At 46.5% G+C, this 18,835-nt stretch overlaps 1 protein-coding gene across 4 annotated transcripts in view; it reads left to right on the top strand.

Annotated features, from left to right (window-relative positions):
• Positions 1 to 18,835, top strand: part of GDPD5 (glycerophosphodiester phosphodiesterase domain containing 5) — a 182,477-nt gene that overhangs the window by 157,861 nt on the left and 5,781 nt on the right. For all 4 annotated transcript variants that reach the window (XM_054974901.1, XM_054974903.1, XM_054974904.1 and 1 more), the window contains exons 12-14: positions 3,780 to 3,937; positions 5,976 to 6,123; positions 9,754 to 9,836. In XM_054974901.1, coding sequence (XP_054830876.1) covers positions 3,780 to 3,937; positions 5,976 to 6,123; positions 9,754 to 9,836 — 389 coding nt within the window. The remainder of the gene's footprint in view (positions 1 to 3,779; positions 3,938 to 5,975; positions 6,124 to 9,753; positions 9,837 to 18,835) is intronic.

Below are 18,835 nucleotides of genomic sequence, written 5' to 3'. Positions count from 1 at the left end.
GGGCAGCCCCAGAAAAAGTGGTGGTCTTTGATGGAAGAAGGGGGGACACACGCTGGCACTCAGCCGAACGCCCGGAGGAACATCTCTGTTTTACAGGCCCTGTGGAATACTGGTATTTGGGTTCTCGATACCACTATAGGGTTCATTACCCCCCCCCCCCAGGATTCCAGAATTGTTCGGGTTCCATTATTCCATACAGAGGATGATTTTCAGAGGGCTGGAATGGCTGTTTTTCAACCAAGTGCACCAAAATTGCAGGGGACCCAATGCTACCTTTACACTAAAGACGTGTCAAGTTCTGTGCAAATTGAACCAAGACATCCAACTCTGTGGGCCCTGGCACAAGGTCCCCCCAGCCCTCCTCGTGTCCATTTTCCAAGAGGGGATGGTTTCTGTGTTTCCTCTAGGGCAAAGCCAATAGCCGAACATACAGGAGCAATCAACCACTGGCCAAAAGTCTACAAATGCGAACAGAAACCAACAAGTCCAACAGAACCAACATCAAACCAGATCTCAGCAGAACCACAGGCCAATGTGACAAGTCCAACACAACCAGTGTCAAGCCAGAGAATCCAACCTGCCCTCGCCAAAAAGCACAAAACCTTTAAAAATCAAAGCAGTGAAAAATTCTAAAGCAAGAGAAGAGAAGCCAACAAAACAGTGCAAGTCTCTTAAATCCTTTTAAAAACAGCACAAAACAAAACCAAGAAAAATCTATATTTTTAAAAGGATCCAGAAAGAAAGCAAAGCCCCCCCCCAACTGCAACCCCCCAGGCAAAAACAAAAAAATACGGAACTGGAAATATTTAAAATAATATTTTAGAACAAAGGGCTAACCAGTCATCTCAAAGAACAAGATAAAGGTCTTCCCAGAGTTAATCTGAGAAGCAGACAGCTCTAAACAATCTCACTCTGAAATGAAGTCAAGCTGCAGCCAAGCCTCCTTTTTATCCTCTTTGTCCATGCTCAGAGAGCTGTAGAGAGCTATAAGAGAATCATCATGATTGTGCAAACAGTGCTAACACGTGATCCCATTGCTTGGGAGAGCACCCTCCCTCCTCCTCCTTCCCCTTTTGCCCAGGAGACCAGTTAAATGGGAAAATATAGGCTGGGGAGCTTTAAAATGCCGATCCTGGATATTCCCGAATATTTCCGGAAATATTCGGTACCCAGATACCAGTATTCCTGAGAATCCTGAAAATTAATCCAGATATTCAAATTTACCTGAAAATACAGATAAGGGCTTTTTCGGGTATATCTTCAGATCAGAAATATCCAAATGCACGTCCCTAGCTGATGATGTTACTCAAGGATTTCGTGTCTGATGGATGTTTGGCCTTTGTAGGAGATGAAAGGAGTGTGCAATGGTGTTTGGCCTTCCCATGCAGTCGTGTGTCGGGATTGTACCACTCTTAAGCCCGCTGATTTCAGTGGGCCTAGACCAGAGTACCTCTGTTTGGATTCTGCTGTTTGATGTGCACAACCCAGAGGGTTTGTCTCTTTCTCAGGGTGTGCCTCTCTCTCTTAGGTCCCTGTATTGCCTTTGGAGGAGATTTGGAGATGTATTCTAAGAGCATCTTTAACTCTTTAGCTCAAATGTTTGTGATTGTGTTTGTTGCAGATGAACTGTAATAAGCTCAGCCAGCCACATCAAATGCTCTTTTAAGTGGTTTTGCATTGTTAAGCGGGGAAATGGCTGCGGGCCGCTCATGAAGAGACCTTGCTCTGGAATGAGAACGTGGTGCAGCTAGGTGAAGGCGCAAAGGTGTGAGAAGTGTGAAACATGGGCACAAGAGTGTCTTGTGGGAGGGGACAGTTTGGAAAAATAAAAAAACAAAGCAGTTTGCAAATATGGATCCATTAGTATTCTGAGCAATGTTGAGAAAACCGAGTATGGACATTAATTTTTTTTGCTTCATAATTGTTTCTTAAGGCAGTTGTGACATGAGTAATTATTTATGTGAAACATTAGAAACAAAAAAACTGTTAACCATAAAATGGAAGCAAATCATATTTACCGGTTAGTTGGATAGATTGTGGATGGTGGTTGTTGAGTCTGGGCTGTTGTGTCCAAGCCAGTTTGGTGTAGTGGTAAAGGCAGCGGGACTCTAATCTGGAGAACTGGGTTTGATTCCCCACTCCTCCACTTGAAGCCAGCTGGGTGACCTTAAGTCAATCACAGCTTCCCAGAGTTGTCCTGAAGGGCAGTATATAAATCGAATGTTGTTGTTGTTATTGTTATTAAACAGAGTTCATCAGCAGCTTTGGGGGGCACTTGATTGAGGGTAGAGGGAGGGATAAGTATTTTAAACTTTTTTTTCTTTATATTTTTATCTCATCCTTTCTTCAAGGAGGTCAATGTGATTTAGGTAGTTTTCTCGTTTTCTTTGTTCTGTTTTCACAACAATCCTTCCAGGTAGAATAGAATTGAGAAAAAGTGAGTGGCTCCAGGTTGCCCAGTGAAAATCTGGGCTGAGTGGAGCTTTGACCCTCCAACCCCGGGCTATCTCATCCTTGACTAGCCCTCTAATCCCTATGCCACATTCTCTTTTTTTAAATGAACGATGGATCTCTATTAAAGATTTAATTAGGAAAAAATAGGGCAATTACTGATAATGGCAATTGTTTCCATTTGTGAAAGCTGTTCTGCGTGGGAAAAGATTAAAAAGCACGGTGGAGAACTCACGCTGGTGTTGTTACATAATAGGCGCAATATTATTTTTCAGGATGTCAATTTGTTTGCAATATTCTTAATATTTATAGCACCCCCCCGTAATTAGAAGTTATTTTGAGAAGCCTCGTGTGTTTTTGTTTTTCGTTTTCTTCCTTGCCGATTGAATATGATCATCTGTTGCAAATCGCTTGGGTGGATTGGGGGCCCGTGAGGAGTTCTGTGGGGAGGGGGATATCTCCACCTTTCAAAATTTCCCTGTCCAGAATTCCCTGTGGAACTTGGGACAGCTGATTTCTCCTCTCGCCTGTTTTCCTTTAATTGGCTCTCAACTGCTCTCAATCGCTTGTCCCTCCTGAACATGCTTATCAAGCTATATGTCAACCTGAACTAAGCTTCAGAGCTTAGTTCCCGTGGCCCCTTCTTACACACCCAGGGTAATGCCAATCGGCACTTTGGGATCAGAAACCAGTTTTCCCCAGGCCAGTTTGGCTAGGGATCCTTACGGTGCTTTGCCGTCTTCTGGGCATGGAACAGGGGTCACTGGGTGTGTGTGTGGCAGGGAGAGGTAGTTGTGAATTTCCTGCACTGTGCAGGGGGTTGGACTAGATGACCCTGGAGGTCCATGATTCTCTCTATAATTTGTGTGTGTGCGTGCAAGGTGAAGGGTTCTTCTTTCATTTAGTTCATTTACAGCATCATATTTTTCTGCAGAGGTCCCTGTCTGGTCTATGGTTGGACCTGTTATGTAACTTGTGTCATCCGCACAGGGGCCAGCCAGTTTACTAGAGAACGTCGAGCTCTATATCACATTTTTATCAAATCCTTCCTCCAAAGAATATTGGAGCGGACATGTATTGCTCTTCCTCTTATTCTCACAACAGCCTCAGGCTCCTCTCGGTCTGAAAAAGATGAGGTTGTCACAGGGTGACTGGCCCAAAGTCACCCAGCAAGCGTCATGGCAGAACGGGGGATTCGATCCGAGATCCTCGTATGACACTCTGACCGCTACACGACATCGTTTAAAAAAATGCTTGTCATGTCGCCTTTTTGAAAATGGCTCCTCTCGTCGTAAGACTCACTGTTCTTTTTTTGCTGTCCCTCCCAGGTGATGTGGCTGCCTGACACGGAGCGAAGACTGGTTGAGCAGATTGCCCCGGGATTCCAGCAGACCATCGGTATCAAAGCTGATGCACAAAAACTGCGGGACGAAGGCTTCCGGAAACTGAATCTGCGGTACACCGAGGTCACCCGCGAAGAGATCAGGTTCTGCCTTTTTGCTTCTGCTGCTGCAAATGTATTTCTCTTCTGTCTGGTTCTCATAAACTGCAGATGGGAATCTATGCCTGTGTCTGAGCCCTTCCTGCTCTGACCTGAATAGTCCGGGTGAGCCTGATCCTGTCAGATCTCAGAAGCTAAACAGGGTCGGCCTTGGTTAGTAATTGGATGGGAGACCTCCAACGAAGACCAGGGTGGCAGCGGCAGGCAATGGCAAACCACCTCTGTTAGTCTGTTGCCATGAAAGCCCCACCAGGGGTCACCATAATTCAGCTATGACTTGAAGGCACTCTCCACCACCATAGATACAGATATGACCTGATCTGGATAGCCCAGGTGAGCCTGATCCTGTCAGATCTCAGAAGCTAAGCAGGGTCGGCCTTGGTTAGTAATTGGATGGGAGACCTCCAAGGAAGACCAGGGTTGCAGAGGCAGGCAATGGCAAACCACCTCTGTTAGTCTCTTGCCATGAAAACTCCACCAGGGATCACCATAAGTCAGCTACAACTTGAGGGCAGCACACACACACACATTGAGCCCTTCCACCTCAGACTACTTATGGGCGTTTCACGCAGATCATTGTGCTTCAGTACCTATGTTTAAAAAGTAGCTTACCAGGAAGAAATCTAGCAAAAACTTTTCTCCATGACCTGCTAGCTTTACAGGTGCAAGGCAATTTGTATGGAGAACAGTCAAGTGATGGGGGATCCCTCACCCCAGCCTCCACCCCCTGCCACCTGGCTGGGGGGGGGAGGTGTGGGAATGGGGTGGTGGGGATGAAGTGCACTCAAGAGTGCCCCATGTCATTCCTGAACTCAGAAGTGAGGGGTCGTGCCAGGGGCCGATTGAGTAAAAACCAGCCCTCGGTTTAGTAACCTGATACTTGTTTGGCCCTCCATTTCCTAGCAAGTTGGGTCCCACCCCCAGAGGCCATTGCCCACTCCAGTGGCCGGCAGGAGAATTTCTTTTTTTAAAAAATCACTCTCTGTGATGGCATGATGTCACTTCCTGGGGAAAAAACCAGCAGTGACATCACTCCTCTCTAGGAATCGTCAGTAACTCGATGGACCAGACAGATGGACCTTGATGTGACCCGGGAAAGAGATGATCTCATTTATTTAATTAGCTTATTTATAGCTTGCCTTTCTCACTGAGGCTCAGAGTGGATTAGAGAGTAGAGAAAAGGGGGTGGGAAACTGTGCACCGTAAGATGCCCACAGAACAATGTAGTAGGACTAGGAATAGAAAATTCAAAGACACGGCAAGCAACAATGAGAACAGCAAAATGTTGGAGGCGAAGGTATTGTGTGTGCAAAACAGAACGTGGGACTACGAGGTACAGGGCAGTGCAGTAAAAGCCCGGTTGAGACCCACAATAATAGAGAATACCAAGGATCGACCGGCCCCTCAGTTTACAGGGCAATTTTCCAGTGGGCCATTGCCCCGGAAGGGAGCTGGTGCAAACAAAGCCAGACCCCGGCAGCTCTACTTAGTCCTACAGGGACCGCTGAGCCCGGCTTACTCTCAAGCCATTTTGACTTCCCAGTCCGTGGCTGGAGGATACCAGCCATAATCACTGCAGTGGATTCCAGACCTAATAATAATAATAATAATAATAACATTTATATATCGCCCTTCAGGACAACTTAATGCCCACTCAGAGCGGTTTACAAAGCATGCCATTATTATCCCCACAACAAACACCCTGTGAGGTGGGTGGGGCTGAGAGAGCTCCGAGAGAGCTGTGACTAGCCCAAGGTCACCCAGCTGGCTTCAAGCGGAGGAGTGGGGAATCAAACCCAGCTCTCCAGATTAGAGTCCCACACTCTTAACCACTACACCAAACTGGGTTTCAGACCTATTCCCGTCTGAAGATGCCCTTTGGGGCTCTTCCCTTTTAATCCATTCTTCATTCCATTACAAGAATGCCCTCCTGAATATTTCTGTTTTGTGCATGTTGCGGAATGGTAGAACTGTGGGAAGCTCGGCAGCTTCTAAACTTTCCTTTCCCCCCCCCCTCCAACAGGGAGTACGCAGCTGCTAATCTGAGCGTGAACCTGTACATTGTGAACGAGCCGTGGCTTTACTCCGTCCTGTGGTGCGCTGGAGTTCAGTCTGTCACCTCTGATAACTCTCACGTCCTCAGCAGGCTGACTTCCCCCCTCTGGCTAATGGTAAGTGGGCTTAATTTTGCTGGAGTTTCTTCCCCAGGCCTGTTCCAAGAACTCCAGGGTGGGGGGGCATTCTTCATTCCCCCCACCAGCTCTGCAAGGTAGGTTATGCCTTAAGCTTCCATGGGGCATCTGGCGGCCCACTTCTGAAGACCAAATTCAGGGCAAGGTGAATTTTGGTCTGGATCCTGAGGGCAGTTCTTATCTGGGGGCGGGGGCAGGATTGGAGGGAGGGCCTGAAAGGACAAGGGAAACATTCAATTGTAGTATTGCAGCAAGCGTTGATTGCTGGAAATGTTACGAGCCGAATAACTAGCCGAATAATTGCTGGAAATGTTATGAGCCGAATAACGAGCCGAATAATTGCTGGAAATGTTACGAGCCGAATAAACGTTACCAACCGAATAACTCCCACTACTTTGTGTGCGGGAGGTCCTGCGTTCAGTCTCCAGCATCTCCAATTAAAAGGATTTCAGCCAGTGGTGGGAAAGCCATTTTTCTGCCGAAGACCTGGAAACCTGTTGCCGGTCAGAGTGGCCAGCACTGAGCTAGATGGGCCAGGGGTCTGGACTCTAAACAAGGTGGCTCCATAGACTCCTTAACTGTATCTGCACTGCACCCCTTTTTTTGTGTTGGATGCAATCAACTTCCAGCCAGGCAGCATGCCTGAGCCTTCTAGGGTTTTTTTTATCTCATATGCCTCATTACATGCAGCCTGCTCATTATGCTCTTCTTTTTTCAATGGGGTGGGTGGGCTGTAACACCATTTGGGCCTCATCCATCGATCATCCTGAATATACGCTGTTGCTAGCAGCAGCCATGGCTCTCTGCTGAAATTACAAACTGGATGGTTCTGGTTGCCATCTAGTGGTTTGGTCTTCTAAGATTTGTTCAGCCTCTGGCTTTTTCATTCATTTTATTTCCTAGATGAATCCAACCAGCGTTTCAAATTGATTGGGGGGCGTTAATTGGCAGAGGGCATGCTTAGATTTTGTTCCTCTTACTTTTTCAGTTCCTGAGATGTTTTTATAAGGGGAACGGGGAAAAGGTTACTTTTCTTTCCAGCAATGAATAGTGGCAATTGTGAAATTGCTTATCGCATTCCTCATTATTTCCCCCTGTCCTGCAAAAAAACCCTGGAACAAAAACATCTGCCATAAACTACTTACTAAACAAGTAAAGAGTCCAGTAACACCTTTAAGACTAACCAACTTAATTGTAGCATAAGCTTTCGGGAACCACAGCTCTCTGCGTCAGATGCATCTGACGCAGAGAGTTGTGGTTCTCGAAAGCGTATACTACAATTAAATTGGTTAGTCTTAAAGGTGCTACTGGACTATTTACTATTTTGCAACTACAGACTAATACAACTAACTCCTCTGGATCTGTTACTAAACATGCACTTTCAAAACCTTACTCTGTATTAAATAATACCAATAAACATCATTTTAGCAAAAACTGTTGTATTGTTTTCAGTGCAAAATACAGGATTCACCAAGTGCAGCAGTGTCTATAAATACAATTTTGACAGACAGTATCAATAGCTTTCCACATCTGGAGTTAATTGCACATATAATGCTTATTACAGGGTGATTCCCCACTAGTGGTTTTCAGTGGTTCAGCTTCCAAACGACCTCGATTTTTTTTTGCGTTTCCATACATGGGAAGGTGATCCTAGCAGTAGCTTTGAAGTCACTACAGGTTTTGTCCATTTTTTTCCCTCCTGGCTTATTTTCTTGCTTTTCCCTGATTTATTCGTCCATTCACTGCAGATTAGGGATTTTAATTGTGTGGAATTCTTTATCCGATGTTCTTCCCACTTTTGCCCTTTTCTCCCGCCCTTCAAATAAACTAAATTTGATTGATCACGTTTTCCAAGCCACACCCACTACCCTTCCCCTTCCCCTCTTGTTTCTCTTTTTTTAAAAAAAAAACATCATAAAAAACGTTGCAACGTTTCTTCGTGTCTATGCAAAAACATATCCTGTGTCACGTGACGACAGCTGCCCAATAATGGGTCCATTTTTCAATGTGCCAAATTTGTTACTTCTTGCTCGCTGACAGCTGACAGCTTCTGAGGCAGAGGGAAAGCGGGGTCATTGGTAACAATTTTCCCTCCAAATGTCAATAACCAATACTCATTCCACGATATCGGTGGGAAATGCTCCGACCTATCAGATGTGTTTGTTTGATGCAACATTTATATGTAGCAACGTGTGTTTTGAGAAAATTTTTGATGTGTTTGTTTGATGCAACGTTTATATGTAGCAACGGGGTTTTTTTTTAAAAAAAATTAAATAAAATTAAGAAGACGCACGTCTGTCGACACTTCCCCCAGAAAAAGCAATGAGGAATCGATTTTTATACTGGCAAATTCCGCACAATGGACTTTGAGCATGATGAAATGAAATGCCAATGCAAAACAAAAGCCTTAATGTGGAATCGGGAAGCGGTGGATTCGTACGACTCCACTGCAGCACGACTGCTCAGAAAGTTCTATCAAAGTCGATCATGCAGAATCCCCCAATGTGTAATCCACTTAAACAATTGAATCCTAAAGGAATAAACTTTGAAATGCAAAGACAATAGGAATTGAAAATAGAAGGCATGCATTGCTTTAAGGAGAGGTTGTAACTGAAATGCAGAGCGGCTTCATAATCCGTCCCAACAGGTAGCCAGCTTCTAAACCTGTTTCAGTCCATCCTTTCTCAAGGTATTTTGCTGAGCCTAGGAAAATTCCAGCCATATGTCAGTTCCTATGCTAGTTTCCATATCAATTGCACTCCCCCGGCAGGCCGTCTCTGTCAAAATTGTATTCATAGACATTGCTGCACTTTGCGAATCCTGTATTTTGCACCGAAAACAAAACAAGAACACTTATTTTTTTGCTAGTGTGCTGTTTATTGGTATTATTTAATACAGAGTAAAGTTTTGAAAGTGCTCATTTAGTAAGTAGTTTGTGACAGATGTTTTTGTTCCAGCCTGTTCCCTGAATCTCATTTTTTCCCTGCAAAAAACCCTAGCACCTTTATTGGGGGTTTAGTTCCTCCGTAAGTTCCTTGGGTGTGGCTCAGCTCCCCTCCCCATCCTTTTTGACTCCACCTCCTTGCAGGTGGAAGGCAATTCAGGAGACGGTGGCCGTTTCCACACTATTTACCTTCATCTGGAACGCTGCGGAACGTCGTGAAAAAAACTCAGAAGATAGTGTCTTCTCGCACGAATTTTGCGCGACATCGTGCAAAACTCACACGAGAAGACCCTGTCTTCCGCGTTTTTTTCACGACATTCTGTAGCGTTCCAGATGAAGGTAAGTAGTGTGGAAATGGCCCGTCTCTGTTCCCTGAGCACCCCGGAGCCCAGCCCTCTCAAGTAAATAGAACTTTTTTGCACCCCGAAGTCCAGATTTTGCAGTTGATATAAACGAACATACTGATCTCTCATTAGCCTAGTTTTAGTATCCTCTCTTCCAGAATTTGGCTGTCCTTGATGCCCAGTTAGGTGGGGAAACGTTTTAGGAAATCAAGCCTGCGACCTGAGTAACTCCCCTACCCCACATTTAGATGGAGAAATAATTCCTGCAGTGGATATACTAACACCAAGGTGTCTGGGCATCTTTGTCTTTTTGTCTTCCAGCCTCTGGAGGAGTACTGTCTAATCTGGATAACAGCCGATCTCATTTCATTTACCGTAATTGTAGGCGTTTTTATATTCCAGAAGTAAGTAGCATCTTTGCAGGTCAAACTCTCCTTTATTTTCTGACCCTCGTTATTCGGCCCATGGAAGGGCTGTGGAAGCAACTGTGCAAGGATATCATTGTAATTGTTCCTTTATGGCTCTGGTATCCCAAGAATGTAGAAAGCACATAGGAAGGGCACGGGAGAATGGGATCACGGAAGTATCATTGACCACACTGGGGACTACGATGTTCCCGTGTATGCTCTTAGGCGACTCTGTCCCTCCCGTGTGGTTTCTTTACTCTTGGGCTACCAGAATGCTGCAAAGGGGACCCAGGACAGGGCAATGGATACAGTGCCACACCCACAACAGAGAGAGAATCCAAGGGGGCAGAGGAGGGTGCGGGATGTACCATTTCCAGAATGCCCCATTGCAGGGAGGAGATGTTTGCTTTAAAATGCCTCCCTTTCATAGCCTCCCCACATGTGAAATACTAACATGTCAAGAAGGAGGCTTCTTAATTCAGACTTCCTTCTTGACATGTCAGCTTTCCACGTGCAAGGGGAGCCTTTAACGTGAGAAGAATTTAAAAGGAACCCTGTGCATACAGTATGAGTTGATACATGCCCGTAAGAGCTTAAACCACTTTCTTTTTTTCAATGTATGGATCGGCTTTGAAAAGATGCCCCTTCCTGGGTGGGGCAAATTATAGAAGTCTGGGATTTTGAGGCAGCTCCTAAGAGAGTTTACGAATTAGGAGAGATTTAGGGGTGACATCAGGTCACAAAGTGTACCGGGTTAAGTTAGCTTCAAACGTTGAGCTTTCTAAGGTAAGGGAAAGTTCTGGTAAACCTCACTTTAGTACCAGGGAGGAAAAATAACCATTTGGGGGTTCTGGATGCCCCAGGTCAGGAGAGATATTAACAGGTTGAGAGAAACTCGGGGTAGAATGACAGTACATAATCCAGTTAAGGGATGCAGATCACCAACTAGTTTTCCTGGAAATTCACTGTGAACGGGATTGGCCCAGGAGCGAACCGGGGTCAGATTTAGCGGGGCGTGTGAATGTGTGTGCAGAATCCCTCTCTCTATAAAAAGGAGGGCTGAAAGAGCAGAAGGAAATAGTTCTGCAACCACCGAAGGCCGGATGAGGAAACGAGCGTTCCTAAACGATAGCCAGATTTGGGTGAAATAGGAGGAAGTGTCGGAGAGCGCTTTTGTTGGAGAATCGGCTGCCAGGGAGAACATGAACTTCTCTGTCCCTGCAGCTGTTCTAGCAAAGGTGGGCGAGGAGTGGCAGCTCCGTTTTAGGAGGAAAATATCCCGCAGCGGGGCAGAGGGTGGAACCAGAAGGGGCGGGCAGGGTGGCAAAGGGGTGGGGCAGCTCTCACCCGCTTGGGGCTCCACTACTTCCCATGCCATTGGTTTTAAAATGGCTTTTGTTCTCTTCTGCATTGTTAACCTTGCTAAAGTGGGAGGAATATGTGCTGCGATGACTTCGGAGGGGGCTCTTGGTGCCTTCTTTCTTGCCTCGTTTGTTTTCTTACTGCTCTGACGTTGCATGTTCCTCCTCTCTCTTTCTCTCTCTCTCTCTCTTTCTCTTTTTCTCTCTCTCCGCTGCTGCATTTTGGCATCTTTACAGCTATCACATAATCAGGTAATTTCTGGTGCCTCCTCATCCCACCTTCCTTCTCTTTTAATTTTTTCCCCCTTTTATGACATTGCTGCAAAATCAGGCTATCCGTAAGAGGGATTCCTTAAGACGGTTAAGAAATCCACTCGAGGTTCTCATTTCTGAAAGTTTAATTGCCCCGTTATCACGTGGGACTTAAAATTAAGGGTGTTAGATAGTCTTTTGGTAGGATCCAAGCATAATTGTTGAAGGGGTGTGTCTTGAGGAGAACTGCTGTTGTACTGCGAGAAAATAAAGGATGCTAGGAGAACAAAACACACACACTTACAGAGGAGGCTGCTCTCCGTATCTCTGCCTCTTTAGCAGTAGAAAAGAGCAAGAGCCCAGTATCACCTATAAGACTAACAAAATTTGTGGTAGAGTATGAACTTTTGTGAGTCATAGCTCACCTCTTCAGATCCAGCCTCCATCTGAAGAAGTGAGCTGTGACTCACGAAAGCTTATACCCTGCCACAAAATTTGTTAGTCTTATAGGTGCTAAACTGTTGTTCTTTTCTAACATGGTTCTATCACTCCAGTGCAGAGACTGGGTAAAATAGTTTACTTCCACAGGAAGTATCCTGCTGCAACTCTGTATGAGTCCCTGATTGGCTATACCTCCACTTACCCATTTTTCTTACGATGGCTCATTTTTAAAGACTTTAAACATTTTCAGTGCAGGAGTGATGCGTCCCTCCACCTTCCATTCAGAAAAAAAAGTGTGTTCCAACTATTCATCATCTCTTCATCTCAATATTTATATCCCGCCTTTCCCTTATGGCTCAGGGCAGCTCTCAATTCCAAGACTGAAAAGAGGCAAAACACAATAAAGGCTCACTGACCACCTTCTTAAAGAAAATATTTTCCACACGCTATCTTGCTTTAAAAAAAAAAAAACCTCTTTATTCCGTTGCCTCCTTTTAACCTGCTGCAAATTTAGGCCTGGTACACATGCATGTTGAATACAAGATGACTGCGCAATCAAGAGGTTGAGCGCATGGTGGGCGAACGAGCCATCACAAGCCAAGTAAAGGTCATAGCTAGGGTCTCTGACATCAGCTCAGACCCTAAGTAACTAGCAGGCATTAGGGTTGCCAGCCTCCAGGTGGTGGCTGGGGATCTCCCAAAATTACAACTGATCTCCGGGCCACAGAGGTCAGTTCCCCTGGAAGAACTGGTGGCTTTGGAGGGTTGACTCTATGGCATGGTCCCCCCCCTCCATAAACCTCACCCTCTCCAGGAGCCACACCCAAATCTCCAGGAATTTCCCAACCTGGAGTTGGCAGCCATAGACTAGGCATCCCCCTTTCAACTGCAGAGCAGCCAAGGTTAATACTATCTCTAAATATAATACCGTCTTCTCTGAGACGTGGCCACCGAGGCCATGTAGAGCCAATATAAGCAAGTTGGAGAAAAACGTTTTAAAACCATAGCTGATAACAATCTTGCTGAGTTGTTTGAGAGTTCTAAAAACAGAAGACTCTACAGGGCGTATGCAGCTTGACACGCATTCTCTGGAAAGGGTATGGCGTGGGGAGGGGAGGGCTTGGGAATCCGTGAAATTTTTAAATCATAATTGGGGGGGGGGGGGAGTCCTCAATTGCCCGCTGCTTCCCAGCACATGTGGGTTTGGGGTTTTTTGGTTTTTGCAGAATCCACTGTCCCCCAGAGGCAAAATACACATGTGTGTAAATGATACATGGGTATAACCATCCCCCCTACGGAATTGTTCCCCCACAAAGGAAATGCATAATGAATGCAAAAAGAACACTGTTCCCAAACCCTCAGGGTGGTGGTGGTGGGTAGTGGCTATAGCTGCAGCGTATCTCACCTTCCTTCTCTCGCCTCATCCAAGCTGCTTCCGAGCATCGTTGTGCTTTTCCTGGCTCAGCGTGTTGTCTCTCCCTCTTTCTTTACCCACCTCTCATGACACGCAAATCTTCTCGACTTTTCCCCGGAAATGGCGACAGCTGGGTCCTTGTGTTGCTGAACAGTCAAGAGAAATTGGGGGGAGGGGGGAGTGGTGGTTATGTTATCTGGTCCTTATTGCTAAAAAAAACCCCAGCACCGCCAGCTCCTACTAGCTTTTTAGGGAACTTTTTGCGGGGAGGTTACATGGCACTGAAAGGAGAAATGGTATGTGACAGTAATCGCCCTCCAGTGTGGATCCTGCCAATTCTAAATCCAGCAGAGGGGGTGGGATGCTTTTAAAGCACAGCATGGGTGGATGGATGGAGAAGGGAAATGAATCCTCCCACCCATGCACCTGGGGTACACATGGTTAGAGGGCCAAATGTGCAAGGTGGAGGTGAGTTCCTCTTTCCACTCCTCGAATCCTCTTCTTAAGGGTGTGACGAACAAGCCAGTATAGCACACCACATTTAACTTGTCCTTAAGTTTGAGTCTCTCTGCACGAGACACCTTGGTGCATGTTTGTCAGGTGTAGAGAGAGGCAATGTTAGCCGGGAGGCATAGTTTAAAAAGACAGAGCTGGCGGAAATCGCTCCTCAGAGGGTTTGTTAATTTCATCTTTGCCTCCCAGAAGGCTCTGTCAGTTTCACCTCTCCAGTCTAAAACTGTGTGGGGTCGCAACAACCAGAGGGCAGCCAGGAATGGAAATGGGCTGGAGCTGCCTTCCAGAGCTGGGCTTGGACCTGGAGAGGTTCTGATGGGCTGAAGTTTCCCTTCTGGCATTTCATAGCCCCTTCACACAGCTCCAGTGTCTAGCAAAGCCTTTGCCCTGCCACCGGCTCTGCCTTTTTAAACTATCCTTCCCAACTACCCTTGCATCTCTCGACATGTATTCTTCACGTGTCAGAGGTCTCGTTTAGAGAGACACTTTCTTTCTAGCTGAAAAATTTGGCATTTCGATGGCTGGAGTAATGTTCAGATTGCTTAAATGACCGCTAGGTGGAGTAATGGACGTCACAGCTAGGCACTGGGTCTTGTGTTTATTCTTTGCATACAGAGGTGCGGACATTGCTTTCTGTCCTATGTTAGGGCTGTGTGAGGTTTTGTGTGTGTGTGTTCTCGTGTCTGTGGTTTGAATATTCGTATATGAGTCTGAGTGCTAATAGACAGGTTGATTTAGGGTTACATATTCATTTGTTTAATTGAAATATGTATAGCCCACCTTTTCCATCCTCAGGAAAATATGGGTGTCCCTTCCCATTTTCTGAGTGTGTGAAGGAGAGGCAAATTTATGTGCCAGCTGTGAAGGTCAAAAGGCCTACTGGGAAACAAAAAGCCATGGTGTCAGAACTGCTGTTATGTCAGCTAGAAGTTAAAAATCTCCAATGCTGACTTGTGACATAAGGGGTGTTTTGTGTGTGTGTGTGTGTGTGTGTGTGTGTGTAAGAAAAAAAGTCTTTTAAATAGGTTGGCTGATAAGGACTTTTGAAGAACTTTTCTCTGAAAAGGTTTGTTCTCTACTTCTCTGGAGGGCAAGACTAGGAGTCTGTCTACATGAGACACCTCGGCATGTGTTCGTCAAGTGTAGGGAGATGCAATGTTAGCCGGGAAGCATAGTTTAAAAAGACAGAGCCCATGGAGATCACTCCTCAGAGGGTTTGTTAACTTCATTTTAACTTCCCGAAGGCTCTGTCAGTTTCACCTCTCCAGTCTCAATTGTGTGAGATCGCAACCAGAGGGCAGTGAGGAATGGAAATGGGCTGGAGCTTCCTCCCAGAGCCGGGCTTGGACCTGGAGAGGTTATAATGGTCTGGCATTTCGCAGTCCCTTCACACAGCTCCAGTTTATAGCAAAGTAGTTCTTCAAAAGTCCTTATCAGCCAATCTATTTAAAAGACTCTTTTTCTTACACACACACACACACACCCCTTATGTCACAATTCAGCACTGGAGATTTTTAACTTCTAGCTGCATTAACAGCAGTTCTGACACCATGGCTTTTCGTTTCCCAGTAGGCCCTGCTGCTGGCTCTGTCTTTTTAAACTACCCTTCTCGGTTACCATTGCATCTCCTGTCTCATGTAGAGAGACTCTAGATCTAACGGGCTTAAATTGCAGGAGGGTGGGTTTCAGTTGAACATTCAAAGACGGTTTCCTTCAAGGGGTGGGGCCACGACTCACTGGCTGAGCACCTGATTTCCATGCAGAAGGCCTCAGGTTCAATCCCCAGCATCTCCACTTAAAAGGGCCAGGCAGTAGATGATGTGAAAGACGTCTGCAAAAACTCGCCGCCTCCAGTTCCGGAGAGTTCCTACCAGTCTGAGTAGACAATACTGGTGCCGACAGGCCTGGAGGGGGAAAAAACATCCTGCCCCTTTAACAGAGGCTCAATGGGATGTTATTTTCATGGCAAGGAGGAGAATAAATACCAGCCATCAAGCTCCCGCTGCCCATTTCCACATATCAAGCCTCTCTTCAAAGGACGGGTTGTTTTTTTCTCCAGCTGTTGGCAAACCCGAGGCTCTGCTCCATATAAAGCACCTTCATGTGTTCAAATAACGGAACCAGTTACTGGAGTTTGGGCTCGCTTTCCCTGGGGATCTTCATGCAGTGACATGACAATTTCTGGAAATGTTTCTTTTCCTGCAGCGAATCTATAGGGACCCAGTTCTGTGAAAACCACTGGGGGTGGGTGGGTGTTCTTTTCTGGGTTCTTTATAAAATTGCCATCAAGTTCTGGCTGAATTACCAGTTCCCTTAGCTGCAGTTTTGGACCTGGAGGGTGCGTTCTTTCTGGATTAAATTGGATTGGGCTCATGCAGATGAATGAAGGTCGGGCATCATGCACTTGCAAAAGGTGCACCGCCTTGGAAGATGAACCCTCTACGCCACCCCAAACCCCTGGCACTGATCCCCCCCTCCAATATATTTCTAGCAGTTTCATCTCGAGGGAGGGAGGAAGAGAGTTATGGGATTTCTGATGGGATTCTAGAAGTTTTGTCCTTGTTCAGAAAACATGGTCCGTACCGGAGAGCGCCCTGGACTGGCTGAAGGATTTGGGTAGGCAATATTCTCCTGCTTGTTTTGTCGTTTCTCCGGAGGATGCGTGCCCCTTCTTCAGGGAAGCCAGTTTGGAATAACATCTCTCTGCCTTCCACCTTAATCCAGAAAGAATGCACGCTCCCAGGGGTCGTGTCAAAAGCTTAGGAAGTCCTGCGTGAAGCAAGGACATGACAGTGGAAGAACCCTGTGGTGGGGCAAGGAAGGAGTGGATGGGTGCCCGGATAATACAAGCTCCTTGGCCGATTCCAGATGACTAACCTTAAGTCGCTTCATGCCGCCCTCTTCCGGATCGCGACGGGGAAAATGCGAAATATTGCGTTTCCTCGTGCGAGTTTTGCGCGTCATCGTGCAAAACTCGCGCGAGGAAACGCGATATTTCGCATTTTCCCCGTCACGATCCGGAAGAGGGCGGCATGAAGCGACTTAAGGTTAGTCATCTGGAATCGGCCCTTGTTTAGCAAAGTGATCTAAGCAGCAGTCATCTCTAGGCTAGATTACTGTAACTTGCTCTACGTGGGGCTGCCCTTGAGCCTGACCCGGAGATTACAGCTGGTACAAAATGCAGTGGCGCATGCTATTACGAGAGTGCCAAATAAGGCGCATATAACACCGATCTTAAGCAAGCTGTATTGGTTGCTAGTGGAGTACCGGATCAGATTCAAGGTTCTGGTATTGACCTATAAGGCCCTGTGCAGACGGGGACCAGCATATCTATGGGACCGTCTCTCCCCATATATTCCCTGGAGGACACTCCGATCAGGGGACAAACAGCTGTCGGTGGTCCCTGGCCCCAAGGAGGCCCGCCTAGCCTCGACTAGAGCCAGGGCCTTTTCGGTCCTGGCTCCCACCTGGTGGAACGCTCTGTCTGCTGAGATCAGGGCCTGGCAGGACCTACTATCCTTCCGCCGGGTCTGCAAGACAGAGTTGTTCCGCCAGGCATATGGCTGAGGCTGGGCCTCCACTGACCTGAAAAAAGGGGTGTTTAAAATCTTAACCCTCCCTGCGAAGGCTGTCCGCCATCCTGTTTTAAATGTGTATTAATAGAAATACACTGCTGTTTTAATGATGCTTTAATGTAGATGAATTTTTATTGGATTTTAATATGTTATCCGCCCTGAGGCCGCTTGTGGGGAGGGCGAAATAGAAATCTGAAATAAGTAAATAAATAAAAATAAATAAATAGGTAAGATGGCCAAATGTCCATTCAGCATCCCCTTTCCCAGTCTCTACAGGGAAGAACCAGTCTTAAATAATCGGCTGCTTGCTTTGCTGGGGGGCGGGGGCAGGGGGGAGCCCGCAGTAACCAGTCAACCCTCTTTTTTTTGGCAAGCTTTTTGCTCACCCGAGGTGCCTCCAGTGCCTCCTTGAACGCATGCTGTCGCACTTCCGTGGTCCCAACCTCCCCTTTTCCCTTTGATCTGCTTATTCACGCTTGGGTGTGTCTGTACAACAAAGCAGGGTCCGTTTGAGAAGGACAGCTGTAGAGTCATCTGCTGTGGAGTGCATCAGGATAGTAGGTTTGTGGGGTGTGTGGAGGAGCAGCTCTGCTGTAGCTTGGGCTGCCAACCTCCTTGGTGGGACTTGGAGATCTCCTGGAATTACAATTAAACAACAGAGATCAGTTGCCCTGGAGAAACTGCAGCCTCAGAGGGTGGAGTCTGTAGCATTATATTGGCGAAGATGGTGCCTGGCAATGCCACGCTTTGCTCTGTGTTCCTATACCTTTTGAAGTAAGATGCATCACTATTGGTTGTAATATGCAGAAGCCCATTTCTTGTTTTATTATAGATCCAGGATACCAAAATCTGAAGCAGTTCCAGACCAGGTTTTGCTTAGGGCTCAAAGTTGAGTGGGCTAGGCAGGGTTGCCAACCCCCAGGTATATCTACTCAGGAAGGTGGGGTTGGGCTGAGTCATCCTGTAAGAGTTTCCCAGGGTGTGGAATGCTAATGGCGGGAGGCTTCACTGTATCCTGAGGAGGTTCTTTTGCATATGGATTGGTGCTTGATATTCTAATTTTCTCTGCAGGGCTATTGTTGGGTATAGATTAGTATATCAAGCACTAATCTCTTAGATTAGTATATCAAGCACTCTTATAGGATGACTCAGCCCAACCCCACCTTCCTGAGTAGATATAAATGTCCTGCCAACATATTTTCCACACTGTGACACTGAGAGATCTCTGCCTTTTGGTGCTACACCTCTGAAGATGCCAGCCACAGCTGCTGGCAAAACGTCAGGAACTACAATGCCAAGACCACGGCAATACAGCCTGGAAAATCCACAACAACCATCGTTCTCCGGCCGTGAAAGCCTTCGGCCATTATACCTCACTGGAGGTCCCTCCCCTCCCCAAACTCCACCCTCTCCAGGCTCCACCCCCAAGTTTCCAGGAAT

Source organism: Eublepharis macularius, chromosome 3 (genome assembly GCF_028583425.1).
Source record: "Eublepharis macularius isolate TG4126 chromosome 3, MPM_Emac_v1.0, whole genome shotgun sequence".
Taxonomy (NCBI): domain Eukaryota; kingdom Metazoa; phylum Chordata; class Lepidosauria; order Squamata; family Eublepharidae; genus Eublepharis; species Eublepharis macularius.
Note: the sequence above shows the minus strand (reverse complement) of the source record. Positions and strands in the feature narration are given on the sequence as shown.